Below are 25375 nucleotides of genomic sequence, written 5' to 3' on the forward strand. Positions count from 1 at the left end.
TCTTTCGGTCTGCCTGCTGGCCTGCCATGACCTCATGGACGGAAGACGGGATGCAGCCGCTCCTCCAAAGAAGCGCATCAGAAAGCCCCGCGGCCGCGGCTTGCGCACCAAGACGGGCTGGTAAGTTCAACTCATCAAGTCCCACCCTTTCCACCTCCCCGACCCTCCTCGGTCCGGGACCAACGTGTTGATATCGGAACCTTAGCTTGACCTGCCGCGAGCGGCACAAGAAATGCGACGAAAAACAGCCGGTATGCGGCCCATGCAGCATCTCCTCCCGGAACTGTGTTTTCCCCCAGCTCTCTCAGGATGCCGCCGGCAGACAGGCGAGCCCATCTGTCTCCGTCACCGAGCCCCCGCGGACGCGTTATCGCCGCGTCGTGGAGACTCAAACCCAGTCTCGCGTAGATGAGGCTACCCGCAACGACTCAGCGGCGGTGCCCGAGTCGGTGACAACACCCGCGTCACTCGTTACGCAGGTCACGGTTACCGCCGCCGCCGCCGCTCCTCCGGTCACCCAGCCGGCATCCGACTTCAACCCGACTCAGCCGCCGTACGTCACCCAGCCGCCCACCTCGGCGGGTCTCACCCTCGGAGATGTCAATGTGTACAGCTATTCCCCCGAGACGGTCGCGTCCGAGCTGTGGACCACTGACCTGGCCTCGACCCGATGGCTCGGTCTGCTCGCTACGGACGCCGCCCAAGCTGACAGCGGCTTCTCGCTGGCTCCCAGTCCCGCGCCGGAAGACGAGGACCAGCGACGCGCCGCGGCTCTGCATGGGCCGCCTGACGCGGGCAAACTCTCGTCTCGGCTGCGCGAGGTCTCGGACCCGGAGCGGAAGACTTGGCAAGCTGATCGGGCCATCACGCTGACCAACCACGAGGCCGTTCTCTTCCGGCATTTCACGGAGCGATCGTCGCGTTGGCTCGATTTCTTGGATCCTCACAAGCTCTTCTCCACTTATGCGGTGCGCTTAGCCCTGCGGAATGCAGGTCTCATGAATGCCATCTTGGCTCTGTCTGCCAAGCATCTCTCCAAGCTGGAGGGGGCGCTGTCGGGGTTGGCTCCGGCCGACGCGAGTCCTGCGCACGACTCCGGCGGGGAGTGGATACGGTACTACTACGAGACCCTCCGCTACGTCCAAGAGGCCCTGGCTTACACCAGCTACACAAATTCGGAAGAACTAAACGCCACGGCTCTCATCATCTCGGCCTATGAGATGCTGGACGAGTCTGATGGCAGAGGCAACTGGCAAAGACACCTCAAGGGCGTCTTCTGGATCCAGCGGTCCCAGGATGTCAACGGCTGCTCTGGTGGTCTGCGACAGGCCGTCTGGTGGGCCTGGCTTCGGCAAGATATTTGGGCGGCCTTTCGAGAGAAAAGACGCTGCCTAAGTTTTTGGGCGCCGTATAAAGACTACTCTGAACTCGACCAGCACGAGCTGGCCCACATGGCCATCTACTTGCTGTCGCAGGCTGTGAACTTCTGTGCAGACTCTCGTATGGCCGAGACCTCACCTCTGTCGGATGCAGCAGCAAGCAGAGTTCGCGCTGGCAACGAGCTGCTCGCGAACTTGGAGCGGTGGAGGGCATATCTGGGCAGCGAGTTCAAACCGCTTCCAACATCAACAGACCATTGCGACGTCTTTGCTCCCCTCTGGGTGCACCCGCCTCAGTTCGGCGTGGCCTTGCAAGCCTACTGCTTCGCGCGGATACTCATCCTTCTCCACAGCCCAATGCCATCTGGGTTCAACGGATTTCTGAAAATGCAGAGGTCCCTTTCCGAGGCCGTCGACATGATTTGCGGCATAGCTATGGAGCTGAAAGACGAAGGCTGCCAGGTTCTGTCGGCGCAGTGCCTTTACGGGGCGGGGCTCTGCGTTCAAGAACCGGTCAAGAGAGAAAAGATTCTGTCCTTGATGGAGCAGAGCGAAGAGAGGGTCGGCTGGACGCCAATGGCAACCTGGCGAGACGACCTCAGACAGGCGTGGATAGACGCTGACGTAAAGAGCCCAGATGCTACCCGTTGACGAATTGACGACGCATCATGCCGTGTAACAACATATACCCATGTCTATTTGGTATCATGATTCTCTATTATGTTTTTTCGTGTTTCCAAAAGCAAAAGCAAATACAAAAGTTCAGACTGATTATGCCTTGCCTGCAGATTTGCACACATCCATCTGCCACTCCGTCAGCTTCTGCGCCTCCTTAACACCCTCCTCCATCAGTGTCGTCAGGCTGAGCGTGGGCGCGTTCTTCTTGAGGTGGACGAGGTAGTCGTCCAGAACCAACTTGTTAACGTTGACCTTTGACACGCCGCCGCGGATGCACTGCTGCATCAGGTCCTCGGGGAAGTCGTTCGTTCCGTGGAGCACGATGCGCACTCTTCCGGCTGCCTTGGCGCGAATCTTCTCTAGCCTGCATTTCGACTTTTGTTAGCCACCGGAACCCCAAAGCTGGAACTAAATACGGCAGCGAAGAGCCAGTCTCACCTGTCAAACTCCAAAACGGGACCTCTGGCACCGTACTCGCCGTGAACGTTGCCAAAAGCAGGCGCCAAGAAGTCAATCCCCGTCGCCACGAAGTCCTCCACCTGCTCCTCCGTCGTCAAAGCACCCTCCAGATCCGCAGTATCAGCAATACCGTCCTCGCCTCCCTCGATACGTCCCGGCTCCGCCTCCGTGGCGATACCGCGCGCGTGGCAGTATGCCACGAGCTCCTTCGTCTTAGCCAGGTTCTCCTCCATCTCGTAGTGGCTCATGTCGACCATAATGGAGTCAAAGGGCAGGTTGTCAGCAGCGTGGCGGATCATGGCCTCGTCCTGGGCGTGGTCGAGGTGGATCGCGACGGGTACGGAGGCGGCCTTGGCGGCGAGCGCGGCGGCGCGCACAAGGAGGCCGTCGGAGAAGGTGATGGCCCAGGGGAAGACCTGGATGATGAGCGGGCTGCGCTTCGCCTCGGCGGCGCGGATGAAGGAGAGGATGTTCTCGATGTTGTAGGCGATGGGCGCGACGACGCCGTACTGGCCCTCCTCGGCCGCCTTGAGGATCTGATAGGTCTTGTTCTTAGTCGGGTCCCACGCCATTGTTGCGGTTGTATATGCTGGTGATTAGGAATGTGTTACTGTGTAAGCCGTGGCGTGAGGGAGAGCGATTGACAAGACGATCGAGGGCGGTTGAAAACGGTATTCACACGTAGCACGATCGAAGAAGCATCAAAGCGGCTTTCTAATATTGGACATGTTACTGGCAGTTCCCATAAAGGGCACCTTTAACCACCGGACCTTTCCCATCTGGAGCTCCAAGCTACCCCTCCATCCGATCTGACCCCGCGACGATTTTCTCCCCGCGTCGCGTCTCCCTCTTTGTCATGGGCCATGGTTATGGCTTGCAATCCTCAAGCTGAATCGCGGGGGTGTGTTGGGTTGGAGGCACGACACGCGGTCACCGCACCCGCATCCGCCCCACCGGGCCGCGATGCGCGGACTCCTAATCCCTGTCCCGACAAGGTGGGTAGCATTCTGCACCGGGGCATCATCAATGGCGCTTCGTGACGAGCATCGTGCATGTTGGAGGTGTACATCTCAAAGAGGGCGTATACCGCGTATGTCGCCATAAAGATGCGCGAGCGTAGAGAAGTGCAGTCAGAAAAGGCCAAAAAGCCTAGTCCTGACAAACTGATCTGAACAGAGGAGCCCGCCAACCCAACCCAACCACAACCACCCTTTCTACTCTATCCCATTAACAAATCCCCTGTCAAAATGGCCGGTCTGCGCATTGCCCTCGGCGGCGACGAAGCCGGCTTCAACTACAAGGCCACCATCACGGCCGACCTGAACAAGGACCCGCGCGTGGCCTCCGTCGTCGACGTCGGCCCGAACTCCGAGTCCGACAAGACGGCCTACTCGACGTATGCCATCACGGCCGCCGAGAAGGTCGCCAGCGGCGAGGTCGACCGCGCCATCCTCATCTGCGGCACCGGTCTCGGCGTCGCCATCTCGGCCAACAAGGTGCCGGGCGTCCGCGCCGTGACGGCGCACGACAGCTTCTCGGTCGAGAGGGCCATCAAGAGCAACAACGCGCAGGTGCTGTGCCTGGGACAACGTGTGATTGGCATCGAGCTCGCGAGGAGGCTGGTGAGCGAGTGGCTTGGATACGAGTTTGACCCTGTGAGTTTGCCTCCCCTTTTTCTGGCACACAATGAAATATGATTCTAACAAAGGAAAAGAACTCGGCTTCTGCGGCCAAGGTCAAGGTCATTGATGATTATGACGCGAAGACTACGTCGGAGGGATTCAAGGTGTCGGCTGCTGCTTAGATGCTCTTTTGCAACAAAAGTTTATAAATGAAGTAATGAAACAAATACTGTCAAAGCTCAATCTTCCAATTTCCTGCGGTCCTAGGGACTACCCTCATTTTTAAGGAATACCTTGAATGCTCCTTTGAGACTGTGAAGACGAGGTCCTTGATCTCATGTTAATCTTTCTTCCCTTCTAACTTTTTTCTTTGCAGTTTGCTGCCTAGAGGCGTACTTTGTTAACTGCTATATAACTCTCACGGGGAAATATTTAAGGGCTAGGATAGCTTAGGAGAGAAACCTCTATAGCTACCTATAGGGGTATATAAAAAGAGCATAAATCGCTAAGAAATAAGTATCTCCCTCTTTATACTATTATAACTTATTATACTAAAATACTAAAATAATACTATATTTACTATTTCTATAACTACTACTTTAAAAGTAATAATAGTTTTACTTAGCTTATTAGAGAAAAAAAGTATAATATCTATAAATTTTAAAATAAATACTTTTTCTCTTAGAACTATAATAAATTTAAAGAAGTATTATTCTTCTATTACTTATTAGTATATATTATCCTCTACTAATATAGCTATAATAATCTATCTTTTCTTAAAATATTTAATAAGTTTAAAGATATTACTAAAGTATTTAAAAATAATAAAATAATTAATAATTAATATTGTAAAATAAACTAATTAAACTATTTAAAATAAGATAGCTTATTAGTAGAACTTAAAGTAGTACTATAGTTTAATAAAGTAGTAGTTAATAAAAGTAGTTAGATATATAGGGGGTAGTTAGAGTAAGGGGGACCTCTTATATATCCCTAGTTATATAAAAATTCACAAAAGAATTCTTCACAAAATAGATCTCATGTTATAGGCGGCAGATGAAAATAAAATGCTTAAGACGGAAAAGCAGTACGAGCAGATGGGCATTTTTTCTTATTTTTCAGCTCGTTCAACCTGTCACCATGTCAAACCCTTTGGTACAATAAGATTTACTTCGCGCCTTTCGCCGTTTTACTCATGTCAAGGGCTTAATGCTTTCAACATCGATTATACATAATAGGGGTTGCTGTGTAAGTGACCAAACTCATCACATTAACCATGAATAGCCACGATCCTTCGTCACAAGGATGAGTCAATGAGCCTTGTGATGAAGATAATGCCGTTGTATCATCGAAACATTGAATCCTTCTTCAGTTTCCTGGGCAAGATCCTGGTGAAGCGCGTGAAGTCATGCTATTGATCCATACGAGACGAGATGCCAACAGCCGGTATCTCCGAGCACCCCTAGTGTACTTCTAAGGTGCATATAATGTTCCGTGCCTGGCAGATGACTTGAACAACCGAGGTCATGCCCTGGTCAAGTCGCCTGGAGACTATGCCAACTCTGGACCTCCGTACGACCGGTTGCTCCAGCCACACGTCCTCACGTTCCTCATTCGATGTGCTACGAGCTACCCCGGGCCTTCCTGGCGAACCATCTTATGCAGCTCCTCATGTATACCGGGATGCCACGCGGAAATGAAGCTGGTAGCGAGGGTGATAGTGTAACATCCGGCTGCTCGGCTTGTTCGTAGCTGCATGCGCTGTGCGCCGTGGCCATGGACATGGGACGTGAAGACTTTGACCCCTGCTTCATGGAGATCAATACTGATGGTTTTGATAACATAATGTCAATGTGGCGTGAGTTTTCTTAAGTATCATCAAATTGAAGCTAGCATCAAATGTGATCATCGTGGAGTCTGGACTAGGGCCTCATGACATGAACTACCAACTTGCCATGGATCCCCTCATTAAAGTTTTGGTCGCGCCGTTAAACCTGACTTAGAATTTAAGAGCTTCTATGAACCACCTACTCTGTCTGGCTAGGGAGGTGATTTCATGAAATGAACGTGGCTCAAAATTGAAACACACGACGAAGGTAGATTCGTCCGAGGATAAACACACAAAGTCTTTGAAAGTTAACGGCACTCTCACAGTTCACCACTCATGGCACAGTTGCAAAATAGCAGCCAAGAAACACTAGGGGTCATGATGTTGTTGTGATTTAACGAAAAATATCATTGAGTCTATTGCTTCATGTCTACGTTGAAATTTTATGCCGTCCCGCCCAAGGAAATTGGTATCACATGTTTCCCACTTTTCTTTTTCTCTTACCAAGCGCCAACAATACCCGCGATAGGGATATCAATACCAGTGGTGTAAGTAGCCGTCTCGCTCAACAGGTACACGTAGGCACCTCCCAGCTCCTGGGGCAGAGCCAGGCGGGGCATACCGCCGTAGTACTTCATCTTGGTGTCCCAGTCGGGAGAGGTCTCGACGTAGTAGGTCAGAGCCGTCTTGACGAAGCCAGGGGAGATGGAGTTGACACGGATGCCGTGCTGAGCCCACTCCATGGCCAGGGTGTGCGTCATGTTGCGGATAGCACCCTTGGTGGCACCGTAAGGCGCAGAGGGGGCGGCCTTTTCATACTTCGTCAGTTGCTTGTTCATCAATTTGGGGGAATTCATGGAATGTACTCACGCGGTTGGGTCTGTAGGAAGTCATGGAAGCAGTGAAGACGATGCTGCCCTTGCAGCCGAGTCTGATGAACGTCCTCGCGGCGGCAGTGGCGCAGTTCCAGGAGCCGGTAACGTTGAGCTTGAAGAGGAAGTCAAACTGCTCAGGGGTGAAGTCCAGAGCGGGCTGGTGCTTGGTAGCGCCGGCGTTGGCGACCATGCCGTCGAAGCGGCCCTTGGCATCGACGATGGCGTTGATGGCGCTCTCGACGCTCTTGTAGTCGGTGACATCGGCCTTCTGGAAGTCGAGCTTGCCAGGGAAGCGCTTGCTCAGGGCGGCGAAGTCATCGCCGGGGGAGGAGATGTCCAAGCTGTAGACGGCAGCGGCGTCGTTGACGAGGCAGACCTCGGCGATACCCAGACCGATACCCTGGTTGGCACCCGAGACTTTTCGGACTTGTTAGTTTCCTTCTTGGGTATGCGTCTCTTTAGAGCGGTAAACTCACTAGCGATGACCTTGTCCTTCAGGGAAATCTTGAAGTCATGGCCCTCCTGGGGGATGGTGCTGAGGAACTGAGGGGCCTCGCCGTTGCCGTTCTGAGCCATTGTGTATGTAATTAAGGGATTTGTCTTTGACTAGGTGGTGTAGAAGAACGTTCAAACGAAGTTTAATCGGACTTGTATATCTGTTGTATAATGGTCCGTTGAAAGAAGAAATAATTGTAAGTGTGTACAAACCAAGCTGGATCTGAGACTGTAGCTGTGGCTTCAAACATCACGGGAAACTTTTCCGCGTCCTTAAGTATGCAGTCGGGGGTTCCTGGAGGTCGTCCGTAATCCGCAGTCGGCGGCTACGCCCGTGGGGGCCCCATCTCCCCCATCTCCGTGCATGATGCAGGACCCGAAGCCGTGATGGCCCGCGACGCGCGATTCAAGGCGGCGGGGAAAAGAGAGAGAAAAAGAGATACTTCACCAGCGTTCCGCATTAGTTGCTGCAATGCCCTTTCCCAATGACGCACCGTCTGCATTGAAGTCGTGGTGGTCAGCTGAGAGGTGCGGCGTTGGTTTCTGTGTAACAGCCGCCACTCCAAGCAAGATCCATGTCAACGCAGAAGTGAAGCCCGCGAGCCGCGGTCAACTCCCGCATCACCACTTAGCCGCGATGTTGAACGTCCACGAGACGCGGCTCTGCGCCAACTCTACGCCCTTTTGATCTAGCGCAGCTCAGCCCTTCAGCTCAACCCGGGATAGGCAAAGGGGGGAAATGACTCTTGTCCACGCCGGCTTCACGACCCAATTTTCCACAACCATCCTCGACACGCGGTCAAGCAAGCATTCACACCTCGTGCCATCCCCAAAACTTTGCCCAAAAAACCTGCCGCTACGACAGCACCATGACCCGGGACTCCTCCCCGGACCCCGCAAGATTCCGGAAGTTCATCTCAACCCCAGTTTCCCCCAGACTGGGGGAAGTTTACGGGAGAAATTCTACCAATTACGCCAAGCCTGCCGCCTCTGCACACCGGAAATGCTCGACTCGGGTTGTGGTGGTTCGATCAGCGCGCATAACCCAGGCATAACACTTGTCCGCACTCCATATTAATGGATGTGTGACCAATGTGCAGAGTAAGCCACACGCACATTAGCTGGGGAATGAGTGAACACGACGTAGGTACAGAGAGACAGAGACTCGTTTGTTTGTGACCAAGGCAGCAACCTCGTCGTTACGACCGCTCCTTGTATCCGACGGCGCGCGCGCGCCCACACTACTACCTACACACACGCACACACACGCTCACCGTACGTAATACGGCACCTCGGCCGAGCCAAAAGGAGCAACTCTCTCTCAACCTCCAGACCACACACCGCAACACGTCTACTTAAGAACCTTTGAGTTGCCCCAATTGGCTCTTGCTTTCCAGTCCCCTGGTTCTTCGTTGACAGGTTGAACAACCCTTCTTATTTTTCCTTGTTCTAGTCGGGTCTTGCAAGTTGGTTCTCCTTCCTCAGACAACTGCAACAAGCCTGCGATTCACCGATCTCAACATCGCTGTCTGTCTCTTCTTCCGCCAAAAGCAGTTTGCCCATCATGGACAAGAACGATATGACTAGCGACCAGCATGAACATGCCATCGGGAAGGACGTCGATCTGCCCGCCGTCGATTATGTCCCGGGCAGCGACGAGGAGAAGAAGCTCGTGAGAAAGATTGACATGGTAAGACGGCATCAAGACATTTGGTGATGACACGACGCTGACCCTAAGCAGTATCTCCTCCCCTTGATGTGGCTCATGTACCTTCTCTCCTACATGGACAGAACCAAGTAAGTTGCCATCCGACTCTGTGACTCTGCCTGCCGTGATGTCACCTCAAGGCTAACCCCTATTCCCCCAATCTTCAGCATCGGCAACGCCAAGATCGCCGGCATGGACAAGGACCTTGGCCTCGACTCTGGCAAATACTCGATCGCCCTCATCGTCTTCTTCATCGGATACGTCCTCTTCGAAGTCCCCTCCAACATGCTCCTCACCCGCACCCGTCCCAGTCTCTACCTCCCCGGCATCATGGCGGTGTGGGGCTCGGTCACCATCGGAATGGCCTTCTGCCCAACCTACGAGGCCCTCGTTGGTTTCCGTGTTGTCATGGGTTGTAAGTAAAAACCATCATCCCACGTTTGCATTCTTGCCTTTTCTCACAGCTCCGCAAAGGCCTTGAGTCCGGTTTTGCTCCCGGTGTCCTGCTCCTCCTATCCTCCTGGTACAAGAAGGAGGAACAGTCCAAGCGATTCGCCGTCTACATCTCCGCCGCCATCCTCTCCGGTGCGTTCGGCGGTCTCCTCGCCGGTTCCATCACGAGCGGTCTGCACGAGGTCCACGGCATCGCGGGATGGCGCTGGCTGTTCGTCGTCGAGGGCGCCGCCACCGTCGGCGCCGCCGGCATCGCCTTCTTCGTGCTCCCCGACTTCCCCGCCAACACCTCCAAGCTCAAGTTCAACGAGAGGGAGCGCGCCCTGGCTATCCGCAGACTTCAGAGCGACGAGCAGGCCCTGCGCGGCGAGGAGGAGCCCGTTCTAGGCCACTGGGCTGCCTTCAAGCTTGCCATGGTCAGCTGGAAGACTTGGCTCTTTGTCGTTGGTTACATGGTAAGCCCTAATCATCATCACTCTTCGTACTTATCAACGCCGGTAAACTGACACAGACCCCCATCGCAGGCCATCGTCGGTTCTTCCACCCTGTCCTACTTCTACCCCACCCTTGTCAGCGGTCTCGGCTACACCTCGACCGCCGCCCAGTACATGACGATCCCCATCTTCGGCGTCGCCTTTGTCTGCACGGCCATCACCGGATACTTCGCCGACCAGCACAGCAAGTGGCGCGGCCTGATCCTCGGCGCCTGGATGGCCGTCGCCATGATCTGCTCCATCATCATCTGCGTCGTCTACAACTTCACGGCCCGCTACGCCCTCCTGGTCATCATGGCTTCCGGTCTGTGGGCCTCTAACGGTCTCGCCCTGTCGTATGCCTCCGTCAGCTTCGGCGACATGGCCAACGAGACCCGCGCCATCTCCCTTGCGTTCGTCAACGCCATGGGTAACCTCGCCCAGATCTACGGCGCTTACCTCTTCCCCTCGAGCGACGCTCCCAAGTACCTCATGGGCTTTGGTGTCATTAGCGGATTGTGCTTCACTGGTGTGGCTTCGTACGTTGCCCTCCACATCTTCTTGAGGAAGAAGAACCCCCAGTACTAGGGGCAGAATGATTGTGTAAATACCACATTAGGAAAAGGGGAAAGGGAAAAACATCCATATTGCTTGGATGATTCGTTGTTGTTATTTAGGTTGATACCCAATCACACATACGGCCATTGAATATGGCTAGATCGATTAACACCTTGCTGCTACTATAACTTTGACGTGTTCCTCTGGATGTCTCCGGTCTGTTGGAGCTGGCCTGTATTAGTCGTTGAACTGTCATCCGACACTGCTCTGACAATAGTGTCCGCCACCTAGGCAGAGCGTGGTATGCATTATGAACTGGACTTTAGCTATTCTCTGTCTCGTTCTAGTGGAAGATGAGCGTGTCTCGCTGCGGGGAGGAGTACTGTTACAACTTGAACACGAGACCGCTCCTTAGGTACCTAGCTCAAAGTCCGAGATGTTTCTCAAATCGTCAAAGACGTGCTTTGCACGCGATGTTCACGGCCAACAGGCAGACAAACACCTTTGCTCTTGCCAGTCTCGAAGATTCGCTCCTTCTTTCACTAAACACCTTTTCTACGCTTGTTTCCTATTCTTCCATCTTGACCCCTCCGTACCTACTTCGTCGCTATATTCGGCCTCTTCCAGATTTCAAAGAAGGATTTATCCAAGATCAAACTTGGCCACCAAATTGGAAACATCCTCCCGTTGATCCTTCTCTGATAGCGCATCATTGCGAACGACCTTTTTTGACAAGTCTCATCACAGCCATGGCCTTCCAAGCAGACATCTCTGCCACAGAGCAGCCCAACGATCCCATAATACTTGCCTCCTACGACGACCTAACCGATCATGAAAAGCGCAGTTGCGACCCCATCATCACCCACATCCTTACTATCAACCGGACAGGCAAGGTCCTTAACGATGCAGTTCGCGCAGCCTTCTGGGAAGCCGTCTTCCATCGATGGACCACGTCTCCTGCCGCACACAACTACCTTCCTCGCCCTCGTCCCCAACAAGATAATGGCACTCCAGTCGCGACCCTTAGCCGTGACGTACCTTCTCAAGAAGGCTCAAAGAAACATATCATCGTCGAAAACGCGCCATCACCTGCAACCTCGATTCCAAAAGAGCGTCGCCAAGGTGCGACTGTCTGGCTTCAGCCCCTTCCCAACTTCGTCGCGAACCAGATCAAATATAAGTGGACAGACAGCAACAACAAGAACATTGGCGGGGCGAAGGCAATCACACTTACGGATAAAACGTTGCAAGAGGCCAAAGTTGAGGCGATCATCAAACGAGACCAAAAGGAACTCGACAGGGCGGGCCGCCTCAACATCGACGTCGCCGTCTACTATGCCCGGGAACAGCTCCTCAGCCATCTCAAGCTGAACCGTCGCGACGGAAGTCGAAAGGGCCACAAACGCTGCAAGGCTTGCAAGATGCGCGAGGTGTCGGGCATGAAGGAGTTTCAAGAGATCCGCCTCTGCGGGGACTTTATTGCGGCTCACCAGGATCTCTCGGCTGGGTACTTTGCGCACGAGAAGCAGCCTCTTGTCGGCCCATATTTCATGTAGTCGTGTCTGCAGATCAGGGAAGGGGGTCTGCTGGGTACACATCGAGGAGGTTGGAAAGGAGACACAAGCCTAGCGTTGGCGTTGACTTCGTTATGGGAAATAGATCTCATCTTGAAAAGAGTTCCGGCTTATTTCAAGAGCTCCACGATGCCAGTGATCACATGCCACTGATTCTTAGATAAGTTCGCCTAATGATTTACATCGCTGTCTGGGCGCGCCCAAGCCGGGGAAAGCATGTCATGACATTTGCCACCGGCTGCGATCCAAAACCAGGTAGCCTGTCAATGGCTATGTTACAACTCCGAGACTTTCTTACCATTGACAGAATGCTCATCTTCAACACACTGATCCTTGAAGCCTCCCATGCCCACGAGGGCGTCCCCGACGCATTTTGGGCTAGTTTTCGCCGGCACTATCGCCGAAAAAAACCAGGACGCACCCACCTCCTTCGGTCTAGGCTCAGGGAATTTGGTGTTGAACCTGTAGTAATCGTTGTAGAACCACTGAAACGTCGAGTCAAGTATACCGGCGTCGCCGCTACACTTGGTAATCGCGGAGGCGAGTTTGTCTCCGTCGGATGCAATCTTGTCATCGCGGAACCCGCCGCCACGAAGAAACACCTTGAGCTTCTTCTGATCTTGGAACCAAGTGAAGCTACACGAGTTCCAGACCCAATCCTGCTGGACCTTCTGGTTCCTTTCCTTGTCAAGGGCCACGCCGGGTGCGGCATACGCTGGGTCCTGCTTCTCCATGGCCAGCGGCTCACGCGTGCTGCAGTTCGTGTGGACGAAGATAGTGATGCCATCGGGTACCTCCTTGCCGCTGGTCTTGTCTCTGATGTTCCAGAGCTGGTCGACGCAGTAGTTAACTTTGTGGTTGGCACCGTCTTTCTTGGACGTGCTGCAGGACGTTCCTGTTTTCCAAACGGACTCAGATAAGGTTCCGCTGGAAGAAGACATGTTTTAGTCTAGGAAAAATGTTGCAGATGTTCGCTCAAGAGACTGACCATGTGATCTTCTTGACGGGAATGAAAGTGAAGTAGCCGCACTGGCCCTCTTTCATGTCGAGAGACCAGTTTTGGCCTTGCGCATAAAACTCCAGATCACTCTTCGAACCGTACCCCCCAGATATCCCAACCTCTAGAGCCTGGTCTAGGTTGGATCCGGACTTCTTCCAACTGCCGAGTGGCACCGTATCGTTCGTGGTGAGGTTGCAGGCCAGGGGGTAATGGCATTTCGTGTAAGAAAATGGCTGCTCGCGACTCCATTCGAAGTAGGTGCCTAGCAAATTGAACCCTCTGTTACTGGATAGTTTCAATGATTGCAACAGCCGTTCTTAGAAACAAACTTACGAATTTGGCAGAAGCTCATGCATTTAACCTGAGTGCCTTTCCCGTTATATACCTTGTCCCAACTTTGACACGAACCGTCGGATTGCAACTTGAGCGTGGGCTTGCAGTCGGCATCCCCATACTGCCGATAGAGATCAGCAGGTTTGTCCCTATCTTCGCACGGATTCGAGGCACGCTTTTCGAGGAAGGAAGTCTTGTTAGAAAGGAATGCCGCGCGCTCTTCTGGCCTGATGGTCCATATGGGAGGGCCAGATGGGTCCCAGTCGAACTTGACGGATGCGGCGTGAGCTTTTGTATCATGTGTCCTTGGCAAAGGGAGAAGAGTGATGAAGAATACTATAAAACAACAGGTGATTCCCTTCAAGGCGATAGCTTTTAATGTGACGGCAGCCCCGAAAAGGGTTGCTTGAAGACTGGCCGCTACCATTTCCGATGTTTGGTAGGTGGACGTTGGACGAACACACGACTTGATCGCAAGTCGGGCATGGCTGGAAGCTTTGATACTTATACTCGTAACACGGACAAATAAGGGTGAGTAGATGCCGTCTTTTCATATTTTAAGAGCAGAACCAAAGGCCAAGACTAAGGAACATATGTATTCTTCCTAGCAACTGCATGATCGATCGCCCGACTTTTGGGGTACATGCTGCAGTAGAACTAACATTGGGCCTGAGTGGAAGCAAGGGGCTAATGCGCATGTCCAACTGAGAAATCGTCACCGATCCAGTGACGTTGCGTCGTCATAGGTAACATTTCCAACAACAGGTCATCATTGGTGAGGTGTAAGGCGGGGCTTGTGCTTTTTTTGTTAGATATCAAGCCACGGTGAGCATGTTCTAAATCAAGATACATGCAGCCGAGATGCAGAGCTGGAATCGGGACAGAGTGATGGAAACTTGCGTGTTTTGGCGTCGTACCGGGAAACCTTGATGAAGGCGGAGGACAGTCACTACATATGTTTGTCTTGACTAGTGGTACAATAAGAACGTTGTGCCACACACGTGGACGTCGTTTTCTTTGAAAATCATCTTGCCGGCACAAGCTTACGTCCAGAATCTCTTTCATTTGGTGTGAGGCATGTATATAAGACCCCACCAGATCCATGCATCTACCGTTGGCAAGGCCGGATAGCAGACCACCTTGACGGGGTGCGTCATTCAGTATCGTTGAGGATGGCCAGTTGCACTTCCAGCCACTAGTATCATCATGGCAATAAAGTCCATGATATCTTTGAATAGAGCAGGCTATTCTCATTGCCAGTGTCTGCCGCTAGGCTCGGGACCGGAGTCGGGGTTATCCCGTGCTCGGGTTCGGTGCCGGACATGGGCCCAGCTGTTGGGCCTGCCGATCGCGCTGTGCCGGCCAAGTCTGGATCCACATGAAGTTGGAGAAATCTTGATCGATAGGAGGATGAATTGTTGCCCCTTGATCCTCTGTGATATCAAAATTCCGAGATTTTCTTTATTGTACAAGGATGTAGCCGGCATGTCGGATGCATGATGAGCGATGGCAATAAAGATTGCGCGGTGTCGACACGAAGTTGCGTTCTTAACTACACCTATCCCACGGAGTGAAAGGTTAGTGCGGTACTTTGTGGGTCTGAATTAATGGGATCACCAGGGGGTTGACTCGGCGTAACGAGTACTTCTGAACTGCGTATATTCACTGCAAAACGAATGTATCTGTACAAGTTGCTGGTTTCTGGCGCTTCAAACCCATCCTTCTCGATCATCAATATGGCACCGTGTCACCTCCTCGGGCGATACACTCTCGAAGCCTTCTAACCATCGAATGGGCTAGCTTTTTGAGGTAATCGCGAGGTATTGCTTCCCACGCCTCCTGGAGGGCAGTACGGAGTTTGGGTAACTTGAGGGACTTGATATCGTAGTGCTGTTCGACCTAGTGCTTCATCCAGGCCCAGACGTTCTCGATAGGTGACAAATCTGGTGATCTAGGTGGCCATTTTAGGTATTCGATATTGTTGTCGAGCAGCTAAGACTTGGTAGTCCTAGCCTTGTGAGCTGGTGCGTTGTCTTGTTGGAAGATAGTACCTGGGTGGGCATGTATAAAGTCCCTCACGAGCGGCAGAACGTGGTGTTGATACTTCTCGGCGTTGATATTGCCATACTCCTTCTCCCAGAAGAAACCAGGGCCCTTCTCGAGCCTGCATATGAGCCCCCAGAACATCCAACCGTGAGGCTTTTGACGAATGAGAGCCCAAGTCTCTGGGTCCTCCGTGTTGTGTATCGTGATCCATTGCTTCCACATCGGGCTGTTGGTGGCCCAGGTTTCGTCAGTAAAAGCAACAGGGCCACGCTCCCAGTCTTCAGGGTTCGGCCAGCGCCAGAGGCACTCCTGACAGAAGAGAACTCGTGCCCGCTTGTTGGCGGCAGTACGTTTGATACGTCGAGTCCGCTTCTTCCGGTTAAAACCCAGCTTTTTAAGGGCAGTGTAGATAGCACGTTCGCCGTAGCGTTCGAGGCCGGGGATCAGCCATCGAAGGTCGGCCCACGGTACCATACGGTAGTACGGATCCTCCATATGCTGACGTATCTCCTGCAGCAGCTCATCAGGTATAAACTGCCACGTTACTCCATGAGAGCGGCGAGGTGTAAGGTCGAGAAGGCACGCCTTCTGTACCTGGCGTATCGTATAGCCCGTCGTCTTAGCGATCGTCTCGTAGTCCATTTTTGCGTCGTTGCGTAGCGTACGTACGCGGAGGCGGTCGTCGCGCGTCAACTCGCGACTACGTGGCTTTTTGTTGCTGTGGCGCGGGCTGCGGCGTAGGGCGTTGCGAGAGGCTTGGAGGCGATAAAAACGCTCTGCCGACGGCGACGTATAGATCGACGTACGCCCGTAGCGGCGGCGACGACCGCTGGCAGTCTCGTCGTACTCGAGGGCGGCGAGGGCGCCGCCCTCGAGTACGGGCGGCGCGCTGTTGACGAGGTTCGAGATATCCATCGCGGTGCAGTGGAGGGCAGTAGGGCAGGCCCAGATGGGATGCTGTCGAAGCGTCAGTTTGAGAGGAACATCTGGGATATTAAGGACGGAGGTACTCACCGCCAGTTTTGGCGGTGAAAATGGGAAAAGTGACCTCGAAGTTAAACAAATTAAATGGCAAACTGACCTTGGAATAACCCTTGCCTTACCCCTACCCCCTCCCCTGCCTTGTACTCGCGCTAACCTTTCACTCCGTGGGATAGGTGTACCTTTTCTGTAAACTTAGACGCGCTCTTGAGCACTACTTTCGGTTTAGCGCATGCCAAGACTGGGCCTGCGAAGGGTTCCTTGATCTTCACCATGGCCCCTGCTTGCACCCCCGACTCATCAGATTGCGACCCCTCTTTTGACCGTCTATGCTACGGCAGGAATGAGAGAATGAGTAAACAATCTCTTCGACATCCGGCTTGGCCAGCGCGGGGGTTCACTATGCCTAGCGAGGCCGGAAACTGATTGGAGAAGCCAATCTACATCTTTATATATCATATTAGTATTATCCAAGACTGCCATCCTCTTCTTCCATCAACTTGAGCAATCGTCTCGTTTCTCGATACTGTTGTCGTTATGATTTGGTCTCGAGCCAACTTCGTCGCCCTATTCGGCTTGATTGGCCTCGCGAAGGCAGAAACTGCCTTCTTAAACGCGTCGACTGCTGTTCCCGAGTTCCACCTCACGCTGACGCCGAGTCTGGTTCAGGATGACTATCGCCTTCATGGGAAAATCGTTTTCAACAGGGCATGCGGCAGCAATGAGACGCTTGTTGTGTTACCAAAGACCATCGCAAGCGTAGCATCTGCGCAATACGGTGCCAGCGGCCTGACAGCATCCGACAAGACAGGGGCTTTGCCACTGGACTTCCAGGAGGTAGCTCAAGGTCCTTCCGGATTACCAACTCAACAATGGACACCGAAAAGAGCTACAGAAGGCCCAGTATCAATCGAATTCACGGCAAAGCCTGCTTCTGTCAACGTCAGTGCTCTTCCGGGGCCTCATTTCGATATTAGGAACGCCACCGGCGGTCTCACTGGCTCGATGTGGGCTTTGGTACCAGTTCCAAATCCTCTGTCGGGTGATAATTACAACATCACCGTTTCTTGGAACATCTCGGCCGAGCAGAGCGCTGCATACACCTGGGCTGACGGTGTAGGACCCCACAGCCACAACTTCGTCGGGCCTGTGACACGACTGACCCAGACTTATTTTATCGTCGGCGACGTTAAGGGCTATCCGAGCATGCCAACCGGCCCTGACGGCAAATTTGGGATCTACTGGCTTGAGAAAACACCTTTCGATATCGAACAGGTTGGCCAGTACCTCCAAAACCTGTTGTCATACTCGACCAAATTCTGGCAAGACAACTCCACGGACCCGTACCGCGTTTTCATTCGCATCAACGAAGAACAGCGTGCTGGGTCTGTCGGTACCGGCGCTGGTGGAACTGCCTTGCTGCGATCCTTCTTATTTGGATACAACCGGGACGCCGGGCTGGCGCAGGACAGAGTAACCACGCTGTTAGCGCATGAGATGACACACAACTGGACACCGTGGTCTAGCGGTACCAATGCCGAACAGTCTCGGTACAACGAAGGAGGGGCGGAGTTCTGGTCGTTGAGGCTTCTTTGGCGCGCCGGCATGCTTACTGCGGACCAATATCTCGACGAGATGAATACAAGAGCGGTTGAGTATTACACCAACCCGACGGTGAATTTCACCGACGAGAAAGCCCAGGAGGTCGCTTGGGAGATTCGCGACGCCCAACGAATTCCATATGGCCGAGGCATGCTTCACTTTGCCAACATCGATGCTCAGATGAGAGCCAGATATAACGGAACTCAGAAGCTCGACAATCTTGCGATCCCCTTCTTGCATACTTGCCAGCAAAGCGGCAACTGTGGCGCAGAGGAATGGTTCCCCTTACTCAAAACATCATTGGGACAGGAGGCTGTCGATGATTGGAACAAAGTATCTTCAGGACAACCACTTATGAAGCCTGTTGAGGGTAGCTTGGGCCCTTGTTTCGAGGTCGCGCAGAATGGAACCAGCCCTGTGGTCTATGTCTGGAAAGTCAAAGAGGGATTGAACACATCTAATTCAGACTGCTTGATATAGTGAATATTTGGCTGTAAGGGCTGGAGAGCTTGGTTTGGTCAGAACAATAATGTAGTTTCACCTCGCCCAACTTCTTTATCTTATCTTGCGTGTTCGCTCACCTTCCGTCGCGGGTGAATTTGGACAGAGGTGTGCAGCCTTGTTCACGTTTAGGTTGAAAATTGCTGAGGTCAACCCACCTTCCTAGACGGAGGGGACAAGACCATTCACTCAGTCTTTTATTCTCACCTTCGCGCAAAGAGTCTGACTATTTATTCTCGCCTTCACATCACGCAAGGACTTACCCATTCACATCACAAAACAATCTTTCAGATCGGACCCTAAATCTGCGCTGCATCCGAGGTCATCGTCAGCTATCATCTTCCCTGGCCACCATCCTTATCAATTATCTCTGTCTCCGGCTACTCTCGTCTTTGGTCGTCTCCGCCTGGCGTCCCTGTCTTTGGCTCCTAGTGCCTCTGGTCGCTTTCGCCGTCCGCATATTCCTAGGTTCGTTTGATTGGGATACTTCAAAAGCAAAGAAGCTAACAAAGAAAAAACAAGGCACCATGGCTGTCTTCTCTCGCGTCGCCGACCTACCCAAGGCTCAGCAAAAGCTCAGCGACGATCTCCTTGCGGTCCTCGCCCAGCGCAACTACCAAGCCGACCCTCCCACCCTCCAGGAGATGCGCAAGACCCTCTGGGAGAAGGTGTTCTCTGGTGGCTGGTTCACCGAGGCCAATAACGAGAGCCCGGGCCTGCCTCGCAAACGCACCAGTGAAGAGACCGCCCTCTATATCGGCACCTTGAACGAGGACGTGCCGATCAAATCCAAAGGCAACGTTGTCCCAGACTACCGTCGCGCTCGGCAGCCTGTCATGTTCAAGGCATCTTTCCAATTCGGCGGGAAGCTTGCTTTCTACTGGGTCGACGCCCATTTTCAGAAGGTTCCTGCTGAATCTGTCGACATCGATGGCAATATGTCGTACGCGGACATCAAGGGAATGGTAGCGTCATACTATGATGCTAATGAGGTCGACCGAGTTGGAGAATGGAACTGGGAGAAGGTGGTCCACTGGACCCGTCATCGTGTCACGATTGTCGCTCGCCGCACCAACGCTGGCGTAGGCGTAATTGGCGTCCGGCCCAGACCCCTCCCCGAGATCGAGGAAGACTTGGGAGAACTCCAGCAGATTAGACTCGTGGAGCCGTGCTTGCGTGAGGAGGAGGAGGAGGAAGAGTAGAGGCGTTCGTTGTCTGTGGATTTCTCTCTTGGGTCCTGGCTTTGGTTTTGTCCTGTTCTGGCTGCGTCACATAAATACATTATATCCATAATAGGCCGACGAACGCGATCAATCCGCGCATTTCCAGATACTTTTGCTACAGCTGACACCTCGCCCATTTCCACCAGCACTTGATCCAACCTGCTGCTCTCTTTTCCAAATTATATTCAGAGGAAACTTATTCATTCGATGGACTTGGGCTGCCGGATTGAAGCCGTATGGTAGTGACATGATTTCGCTTCAGTCGTGTTACTCGCAAGATAGCACAAATACTATCACATTTCATGGCTCAGGACATGAATAAACAAGATTTGAACAGTTTTTTCGACATTTTTAATATCCCTTAAGTGAATAATTCTCAGTCCTCAAGATGACAGCGAAGGTAACGGATTGAGGAGGCGGAGGCAGCCAACAACAAGGGAAAGGCCGCCTTTATCTAGTAGACTTGCATGCAGGACATAGTCTCTGACGGACTTTGAGAATTGAAAAACAGCTAGGCTGCTGTTAGCATTGTCATTATCAACTGGTCAGAATCAGTTATATCGTAGCCACCAAAAAGGCCTGTCGCCTTGACCCGAAGGTTTGTCGGTCTGGCGCCCAGGACGATATCATCACTAGCCCTTGCTACTGACGTACCAGACATTTGTGTGATGGAAAACAAGCATTTAAAATTTACTTATCATACAGACAGTATTCACCGCATGAAGGTCTTCCGCGTGCTAGACCATCATAACGTGGAATGACATGAGAGTCACGCAAAAATATTCACTAGATAGACTGACTGCATATTACGATCTCCGGCACTATATAAGTTCTCTTCCCTCCCGAAACTGCCGGTCTTCCTCCCTTGTATTATCGGAGACCGTCGAAAAACAACAGAGCCCACCAACGACGCACTCCAAACGAGAATTCATCGCCGAGAGGAAACCTTGCAACCAGACACGATGCCCTTAGGACGCCGACTTTCCTGGAGCGGAGAGTTTCCCGAGGAATTCCGTTTCCTTCGCATCGGCAGGAGAAATTCAACAGCGAATCCTCGTGACAATCGTGGGTGCCAGAGAGTAACCACGTACAGGTCGTTTGATGATGTTCCTACCCGAGAGGTCACGGCCTGCCGCGATGTATGGGAGAAACTTGGAGAGACCCTCGGACCCCAATTCGAGTTTGAGCCTGTCGACATCAACGGGCTCTGGGATCTGGTTTTCGAAGATGGCTGGACGACTACCGACTCTGCCGGCAAGCGTCCCGAGCCTGCTCCTCGTGACGATTCAAAGTTGATCGTCCATGTTGGAAAGTGGATGACAGACCTTCCTAAGGCTTCGGTACGTTCTCTTGTCCTCTCGCGATATCGATCTAATTTCCGGAACAGGATGACATGCCTGACATTGAGGCACGTCGCAAATGGCGCGCCGCCTACGTCAAATACATGTGCACCTCTGATGATCACATATTTGGCTCAACATTCACTTTTTGCGATAGACACGGCCAGGAAGGCCCTCAATCCGCCATTCACTTCCTTGGTGAAAACTCCAACTACTTTGGCAGGGCCGTCGCGAGATTTGAGCAACACGAGATGGACCGCCTCAAGACCTTCAATGAGGATCTTGCCGTGTACATCGTGAGACGCCGGTTGCAGTTGTGGAGCCAAGATGGATTCAAGCACCCTTACGCAGATCCTCACGGTCGCGACGATGAGGAGCTCCAATTCTATATCTCCGATCCGCAGGACATGCAAGCCTTCAGGGAGATGGCTCGTCCTATGGCAATTCTCCATATGATGGCCGAGGCGTTGACGGAATACAACGAGCAGAAAATGGAAGATCGTCGGGACAGAAGGAGATATTTATGGGAATAATGATCAAGTTTTCGGGGGATTTTGTACCATTGTCCGAGGTTGAGGGCGACAGCTGTATTGCAATTTTAGACACCTCATAGAGAGGTTTCGGGGTTCAGTCACCCAGCAAGTCTAGTTAATAAACATCCATCAAATAAAGCGCAAGCATGACTGGGGACATATTTCACGCAATTGTTCCCGCTTAGGTACGGAAAAGAATTCGCCAGGAGAATGCGGTCTAAAAAAGGCGTGCCGTGAACTTGGTTCGTGTGAAGGTGAAGCAAATCGTCCCATCTCCACAACCTCCACTCCAAACAAGTTTCCGCAACTCCAACTCTGAGCTGGCCGAGAATGGCGCTAACCCGATATGGGCATTATTCTGAGAAAACTGAAGCAACAGGGATTTCGTGTAGTCAACCTCTTCCCCGGTCCATCTTATCTCCCCAACATGGACACACATGTTGCTTATCTTTGGTTGGGCAGCCCCATGTGAAGCAGCTGGCTGCTGGATAACCCTTCAAGTACCTTAGCTAAACTCAAAAAAGGCAATATTCTGAGATTCTAGGGTACATGTGTGTCATGGATGACCTAGGTCGTCTTCAGATGTATTCAGGTGGTCGATATAAAGACTCTTCGTGAGACGGCCAGAACTTTTGCGTAACCAAGACTTTATCTTTTACTGTCTCCATAATGCCATCAGCCGATATACCCAATATTACACCACCCTTGGCGCGCTACGACGCCACCGACCCCTCAACTACACCCGAGAAGTTGGTCGAGATCATCAACCGTGATGGTGGGGTTATTGTCGAGAAGCTTATCACCCGCGAACTCGCGGAGTCCATCAAAAAGGATCTGAAGCCTTACTTCGATGAAGATATCCCTGATAAATATGGCTTCTTTCCACCTACGACCCAGAGAGCCTCCGGACTGCTAGCAATCTCGGATAATTGCATCGAACTCGCCTGCAACAAACTTTACACTGACGTTGCAAATCTCATGGTTTCTTCGTCTTACACTTTCTGGAGGGGTGACCACCAGAAGACCGTGAGCGGGAAGCCTATCATCTCCTCGACCGTCGGCTTCCGAGTCAACCCGGGTGGCAAGCGTCAGGTTCTGCACCGCGACGATAAGTAAGTCTAAGGAGGGGGATCGTTAGGTTGAGATGACCAGCTCACAAGTATCCAGCGACTATCATCCTCACGATAAGAAGTTGCCCGTGATGATTGGTTGCGTGACTGCGTTGACCAAGACGACAGCCGCGAATGGTGCTACTGTGATCATTCCGGGGTCTCATCTTTGGGGACCTGAGCGGCGGCCGTTTGATGATGAAACTGTTCCTGCGGAGCTTGAGCCCGGTGATGCGTGCATCTTTCTAGGGAACACTTATCATGCGGGCGGTGGCAATATTACCAAGTACGTTCTCTTGTCGGCCATTCAGATTTAAATCGCTGACATTCGCAGGGATGAGTACCGAGAAACGGTGGGAATATTTCTATGTCAGCCAACGTTGCGTCCGGCTGAGAACCAATTCCTCATGGTACCGTTGGAGAAAGTGAGGAAGATGAAGCCTCAGGCCCAGAGACTTCTTGGATATGGGTTGTGTGAACCAGGTGTGGGCTTCATGAAATACCAGGATCCGATGAGAGTGTTGTTTGGGGTTGAGGATGAAGAGACCGTCGACTTTTGAACTTCTTATTGCATGTAGTGGCCTCTGTTTCATATGTAGGATAGGAGGAGAATAGGAGTGACGGATAAAACTAGTGATCCTCAAACAACGAGGATCCTCTTTCCGGACGCTTCTCTTGCCCGGGCAAGCGGTCGCCAATCGGCATCTGAACCAGCCCAGAATTCTTCTAGAAAGTTGACCGCATCTCTGTAATGATTGAATCGAGTAGCCTGATGAATCGCGGTGAACAAAGATAGTATCGTGTTCTGTCGTTCTTTGTTTCCATGACATGCTGTGCCAGCAATGAAAGTTGGCCAAGCAAGATTCTGTACGAATGCCGTTTGATCCTCAAATCCTGTGAGCTGATCAAAGAGATTGTTGCATGCTGTTGTTCGCTCGGAGCTGTCTTCATGTACACATTCCAGACATTGAAACGAGTATACGAGTCCTGCGTTGTGATAAACCTCTACCAGACGAACGAAGTCGCGGGTCATCCTTGACCCATTGAGGCCGAGCCGGCCGGCTGCCATCAAGGTGGACCCTCGAGCTTGCTCGAACTCCGATCGGATCATATTCGTGGTCCGTGAATGCGGCGGGAATTCACTGGAGGAACCGGCCTCGACAACCTCAACCGAGGCGAGTGTAACTCGGTGTAGGAATGTGAGATACCTCGAGAAGAGCAAAGAGTCTGATCCCGGTACGGGCTTGATTGCGTTGTTGATCAAAGATCGATCAAATGAAGTGCTTGCCGTTGTCACATCGTCGATGGCGAGCTGATTACGTAGAAAGGAGAAGAGTTGTCGTTCTTCAATAGCGCTTGAGCTGTTGAATAGGTTGACGATGGTGCGGGCAGCTCTTCTGTGCTCGTCGGCTACCTCGGGACAGCATCGGTCGTAATTGGTCATGATAAGGATGGCCGCAAGCATCCACTCAGCATCAACAGCATCGGAATGATCGTCTAGCTCCAACCCTTTCATGAGCTTATCCGTCATTTGCTGGGCCCGAAGTTTGATCAGTTGCAGGCACTTATCCCGGGCAACCTCCGCCATCGCTGCGATGGCTTTGTTGGAGCAGCTCATTGAACCGTGCTGAGCCACGAATGCCAGGATAGCAAAGCCGATGGCAGGCTGGTGTTCGGCGAGAGGGATGACTTGTTTCCGGTAGTCGTTCTCTTCAGAGTCCAACCAAACCATGAAGCCGGCTAGGTTTCGACGGTAATACTCCATGAACCTCGCGCCCGTAGCGAAAGATTCCGTACTCGGCGAAGCGACCAATTCGAATATTGTCAACCCCGATGTAGGTACTAAAGCTTGCATACTCGGGATATTAGTTACCAGTTCAGCATCCTGTGGAGGATTATCTGAGGCTGTCGGCATTTGTGGAGACCCCGGAGGGGAAGCCCGGGTTGGAACCGGTCGGCCTCGAAGATGGCCCCTCGCTGCAACGCCGTTGATCCATCGAAGCGGGCGAGTGTAGCCTGGGCATTCTAAGCCTTTCTTGTAGCATTTATGGCAAGTTGGCTTCTGAAGATCGCAACGAATCCGACGTCGCTCACATGTCACACAGCCTGAAGGGCGATCAGTCTCTGATGCTTGACGGTCGTTAGGAAGTGATGATGACGCGCGCACCTTTGTCAAATTTCAGCTGTGCGCCTGGGTCCTTTCGGACGTCCTGGTCCTGCCTTCCTCGTCCTGACATCCCGATACATGCATGCTGACCGTGCTGGTTGATGATATGGTGGGTAGCCCGGTCTCCGGGATCTGTGATGTATGAGAAACTTTCTTGGTGCGGGGCCGTGGCCCAGTGTCCCTATCAAGCTTTCCGCACAATCGTCCGGTCTCCACTCGGCTTCCGGCCCGGCTGACTCGTTACGGCGGTGGCTGGAGATTCTCTAAGCACGACTTATCACTATCAAGACCAGTTTGGACTCTTCTGACTGCGTGAAGGTTCGAAAATAAGCCCGTCTCATTCTTTGCTACCATAACTTCGGACCTTCGGACTTATCGTCTACCTCTTCCATTGGCGCATTTGGCCTGCGCTTCCGCGGGGTCAGTATTACTAGCCCG

The 25375-nt window shown here is 52.5% G+C and overlaps 12 protein-coding genes across 12 annotated transcripts; 8 read left to right on the top strand and 4 right to left on the bottom strand.

Moving 5' to 3' along the window:
• Window positions 1-34: 34 nt before the first annotated feature.
• Window positions 35-2030, top strand: AHR1 (Adhesion and hyphal regulator 1; the record flags this gene model as incomplete). The annotated part of the gene is made up of 2 exons (XM_036640221.1): window positions 35-120; window positions 206-2030. The coding sequence occupies 2 exons, from the start codon at window positions 35-37 to the stop codon at window positions 2028-2030; spliced, it is 1911 nt and encodes a 636-aa protein (XP_036494995.1).
• A 120-nt stretch (window positions 2031-2150) lies between these two features.
• On the bottom strand, window positions 2151-3088 carry CGCS363_v008373 (putative fructose-bisphosphate aldolase; the record flags this gene model as incomplete). The annotated part of the gene is made up of 2 exons (XM_036640222.1): window positions 2151-2421; window positions 2496-3088. The coding sequence occupies 2 exons, from the start codon at window positions 3086-3088 to the stop codon at window positions 2151-2153; spliced, it is 864 nt and encodes a 287-aa protein (XP_036494996.1).
• Window positions 3089-3763: 675 nt separating this feature from the next.
• CGCS363_v008374 (putative ribose 5-phosphate isomerase) lies at window positions 3764-4320 on the top strand (the record flags this gene model as incomplete). Its single annotated transcript, XM_036640223.1, has 2 exons — window positions 3764-4171; window positions 4231-4320. The coding sequence occupies 2 exons, from the start codon at window positions 3764-3766 to the stop codon at window positions 4318-4320; spliced, it is 498 nt and encodes a 165-aa protein (XP_036494987.1).
• A 2146-nt stretch (window positions 4321-6466) lies between these two features.
• Window positions 6467-7417, bottom strand: lxr1-3 (NADP-dependent mannitol dehydrogenase; the record flags this gene model as incomplete). The annotated part of the gene is made up of 3 exons (XM_036640224.1): window positions 6467-6775; window positions 6837-7258; window positions 7318-7417. The coding sequence occupies 3 exons, from the start codon at window positions 7415-7417 to the stop codon at window positions 6467-6469; spliced, it is 831 nt and encodes a 276-aa protein (XP_036494989.1).
• Window positions 7418-8900: 1483 nt separating this feature from the next.
• prlL-22 (MFS transporter prlL) lies at window positions 8901-10558 on the top strand (the record flags this gene model as incomplete). Its single annotated transcript, XM_036640225.1, has 5 exons — window positions 8901-9026; window positions 9078-9133; window positions 9212-9459; window positions 9519-9952; window positions 10022-10558. The coding sequence occupies 5 exons, from the start codon at window positions 8901-8903 to the stop codon at window positions 10556-10558; spliced, it is 1401 nt and encodes a 466-aa protein (XP_036494991.1).
• Window positions 10559-11277: 719 nt separating this feature from the next.
• Window positions 11278-12084, top strand: CGCS363_v008377 (uncharacterized protein; the record flags this gene model as incomplete). The annotated part of the gene is made up of 1 exon (XM_036640226.1): window positions 11278-12084. The coding sequence occupies one exon, from the start codon at window positions 11278-11280 to the stop codon at window positions 12082-12084; it is 807 nt and encodes a 268-aa protein (XP_036494993.1).
• A 293-nt stretch (window positions 12085-12377) lies between these two features.
• CGCS363_v008378 (uncharacterized protein) lies at window positions 12378-13146 on the bottom strand (the record flags this gene model as incomplete). Its single annotated transcript, XM_036640227.1, has 2 exons — window positions 12378-13029; window positions 13091-13146. 2 exons carry the CDS (start codon window positions 13144-13146, stop codon window positions 12378-12380), a joined length of 708 nt encoding a protein of 235 aa, XP_036494488.1.
• Window positions 13147-16999: 3853 nt separating this feature from the next.
• On the top strand, window positions 17000-18544 carry CGCS363_v008379 (uncharacterized protein; the record flags this gene model as incomplete). The annotated part of the gene is made up of 1 exon (XM_036640228.1): window positions 17000-18544. One exon carries the CDS (start codon window positions 17000-17002, stop codon window positions 18542-18544), a length of 1545 nt encoding a protein of 514 aa, XP_036494489.1.
• A 548-nt stretch (window positions 18545-19092) lies between these two features.
• Window positions 19093-19767, top strand: CGCS363_v008380 (uncharacterized protein; the record flags this gene model as incomplete). Its single annotated transcript, XM_036640229.1, has 1 exon — window positions 19093-19767. The coding sequence occupies one exon, from the start codon at window positions 19093-19095 to the stop codon at window positions 19765-19767; it is 675 nt and encodes a 224-aa protein (XP_036494073.1).
• A 983-nt stretch (window positions 19768-20750) lies between these two features.
• CGCS363_v008381 (uncharacterized protein) lies at window positions 20751-21661 on the top strand (the record flags this gene model as incomplete). The annotated part of the gene is made up of 2 exons (XM_036640230.1): window positions 20751-21128; window positions 21176-21661. The coding sequence occupies 2 exons, from the start codon at window positions 20751-20753 to the stop codon at window positions 21659-21661; spliced, it is 864 nt and encodes a 287-aa protein (XP_036495059.1).
• A 669-nt stretch (window positions 21662-22330) lies between these two features.
• swnH1-3 (Dioxygenase swnH1) lies at window positions 22331-23330 on the top strand (the record flags this gene model as incomplete). Its single annotated transcript, XM_036640231.1, has 3 exons — window positions 22331-22773; window positions 22829-23056; window positions 23105-23330. 3 exons carry the CDS (start codon window positions 22331-22333, stop codon window positions 23328-23330), a joined length of 897 nt encoding a protein of 298 aa, XP_036494075.1.
• An 80-nt stretch (window positions 23331-23410) lies between these two features.
• Window positions 23411-25007, bottom strand: CGCS363_v008383 (uncharacterized protein; the record flags this gene model as incomplete). The annotated part of the gene is made up of 2 exons (XM_036640232.1): window positions 23411-24518; window positions 24934-25007. 2 exons carry the CDS (start codon window positions 25005-25007, stop codon window positions 23411-23413), a joined length of 1182 nt encoding a protein of 393 aa, XP_036494571.1.
• Between the last annotated feature and the right edge of the window lie 368 nt (window positions 25008-25375).

The sequence above is a fragment of the Colletotrichum siamense genome (genome assembly GCF_013390195.1).
Source record: "Colletotrichum siamense strain Cg363 chromosome Unknown KSG_Cg363_contig05, whole genome shotgun sequence".
Classification (NCBI taxonomy): Eukaryota; Fungi; Ascomycota; class Sordariomycetes; order Glomerellales; family Glomerellaceae; genus Colletotrichum; species Colletotrichum siamense.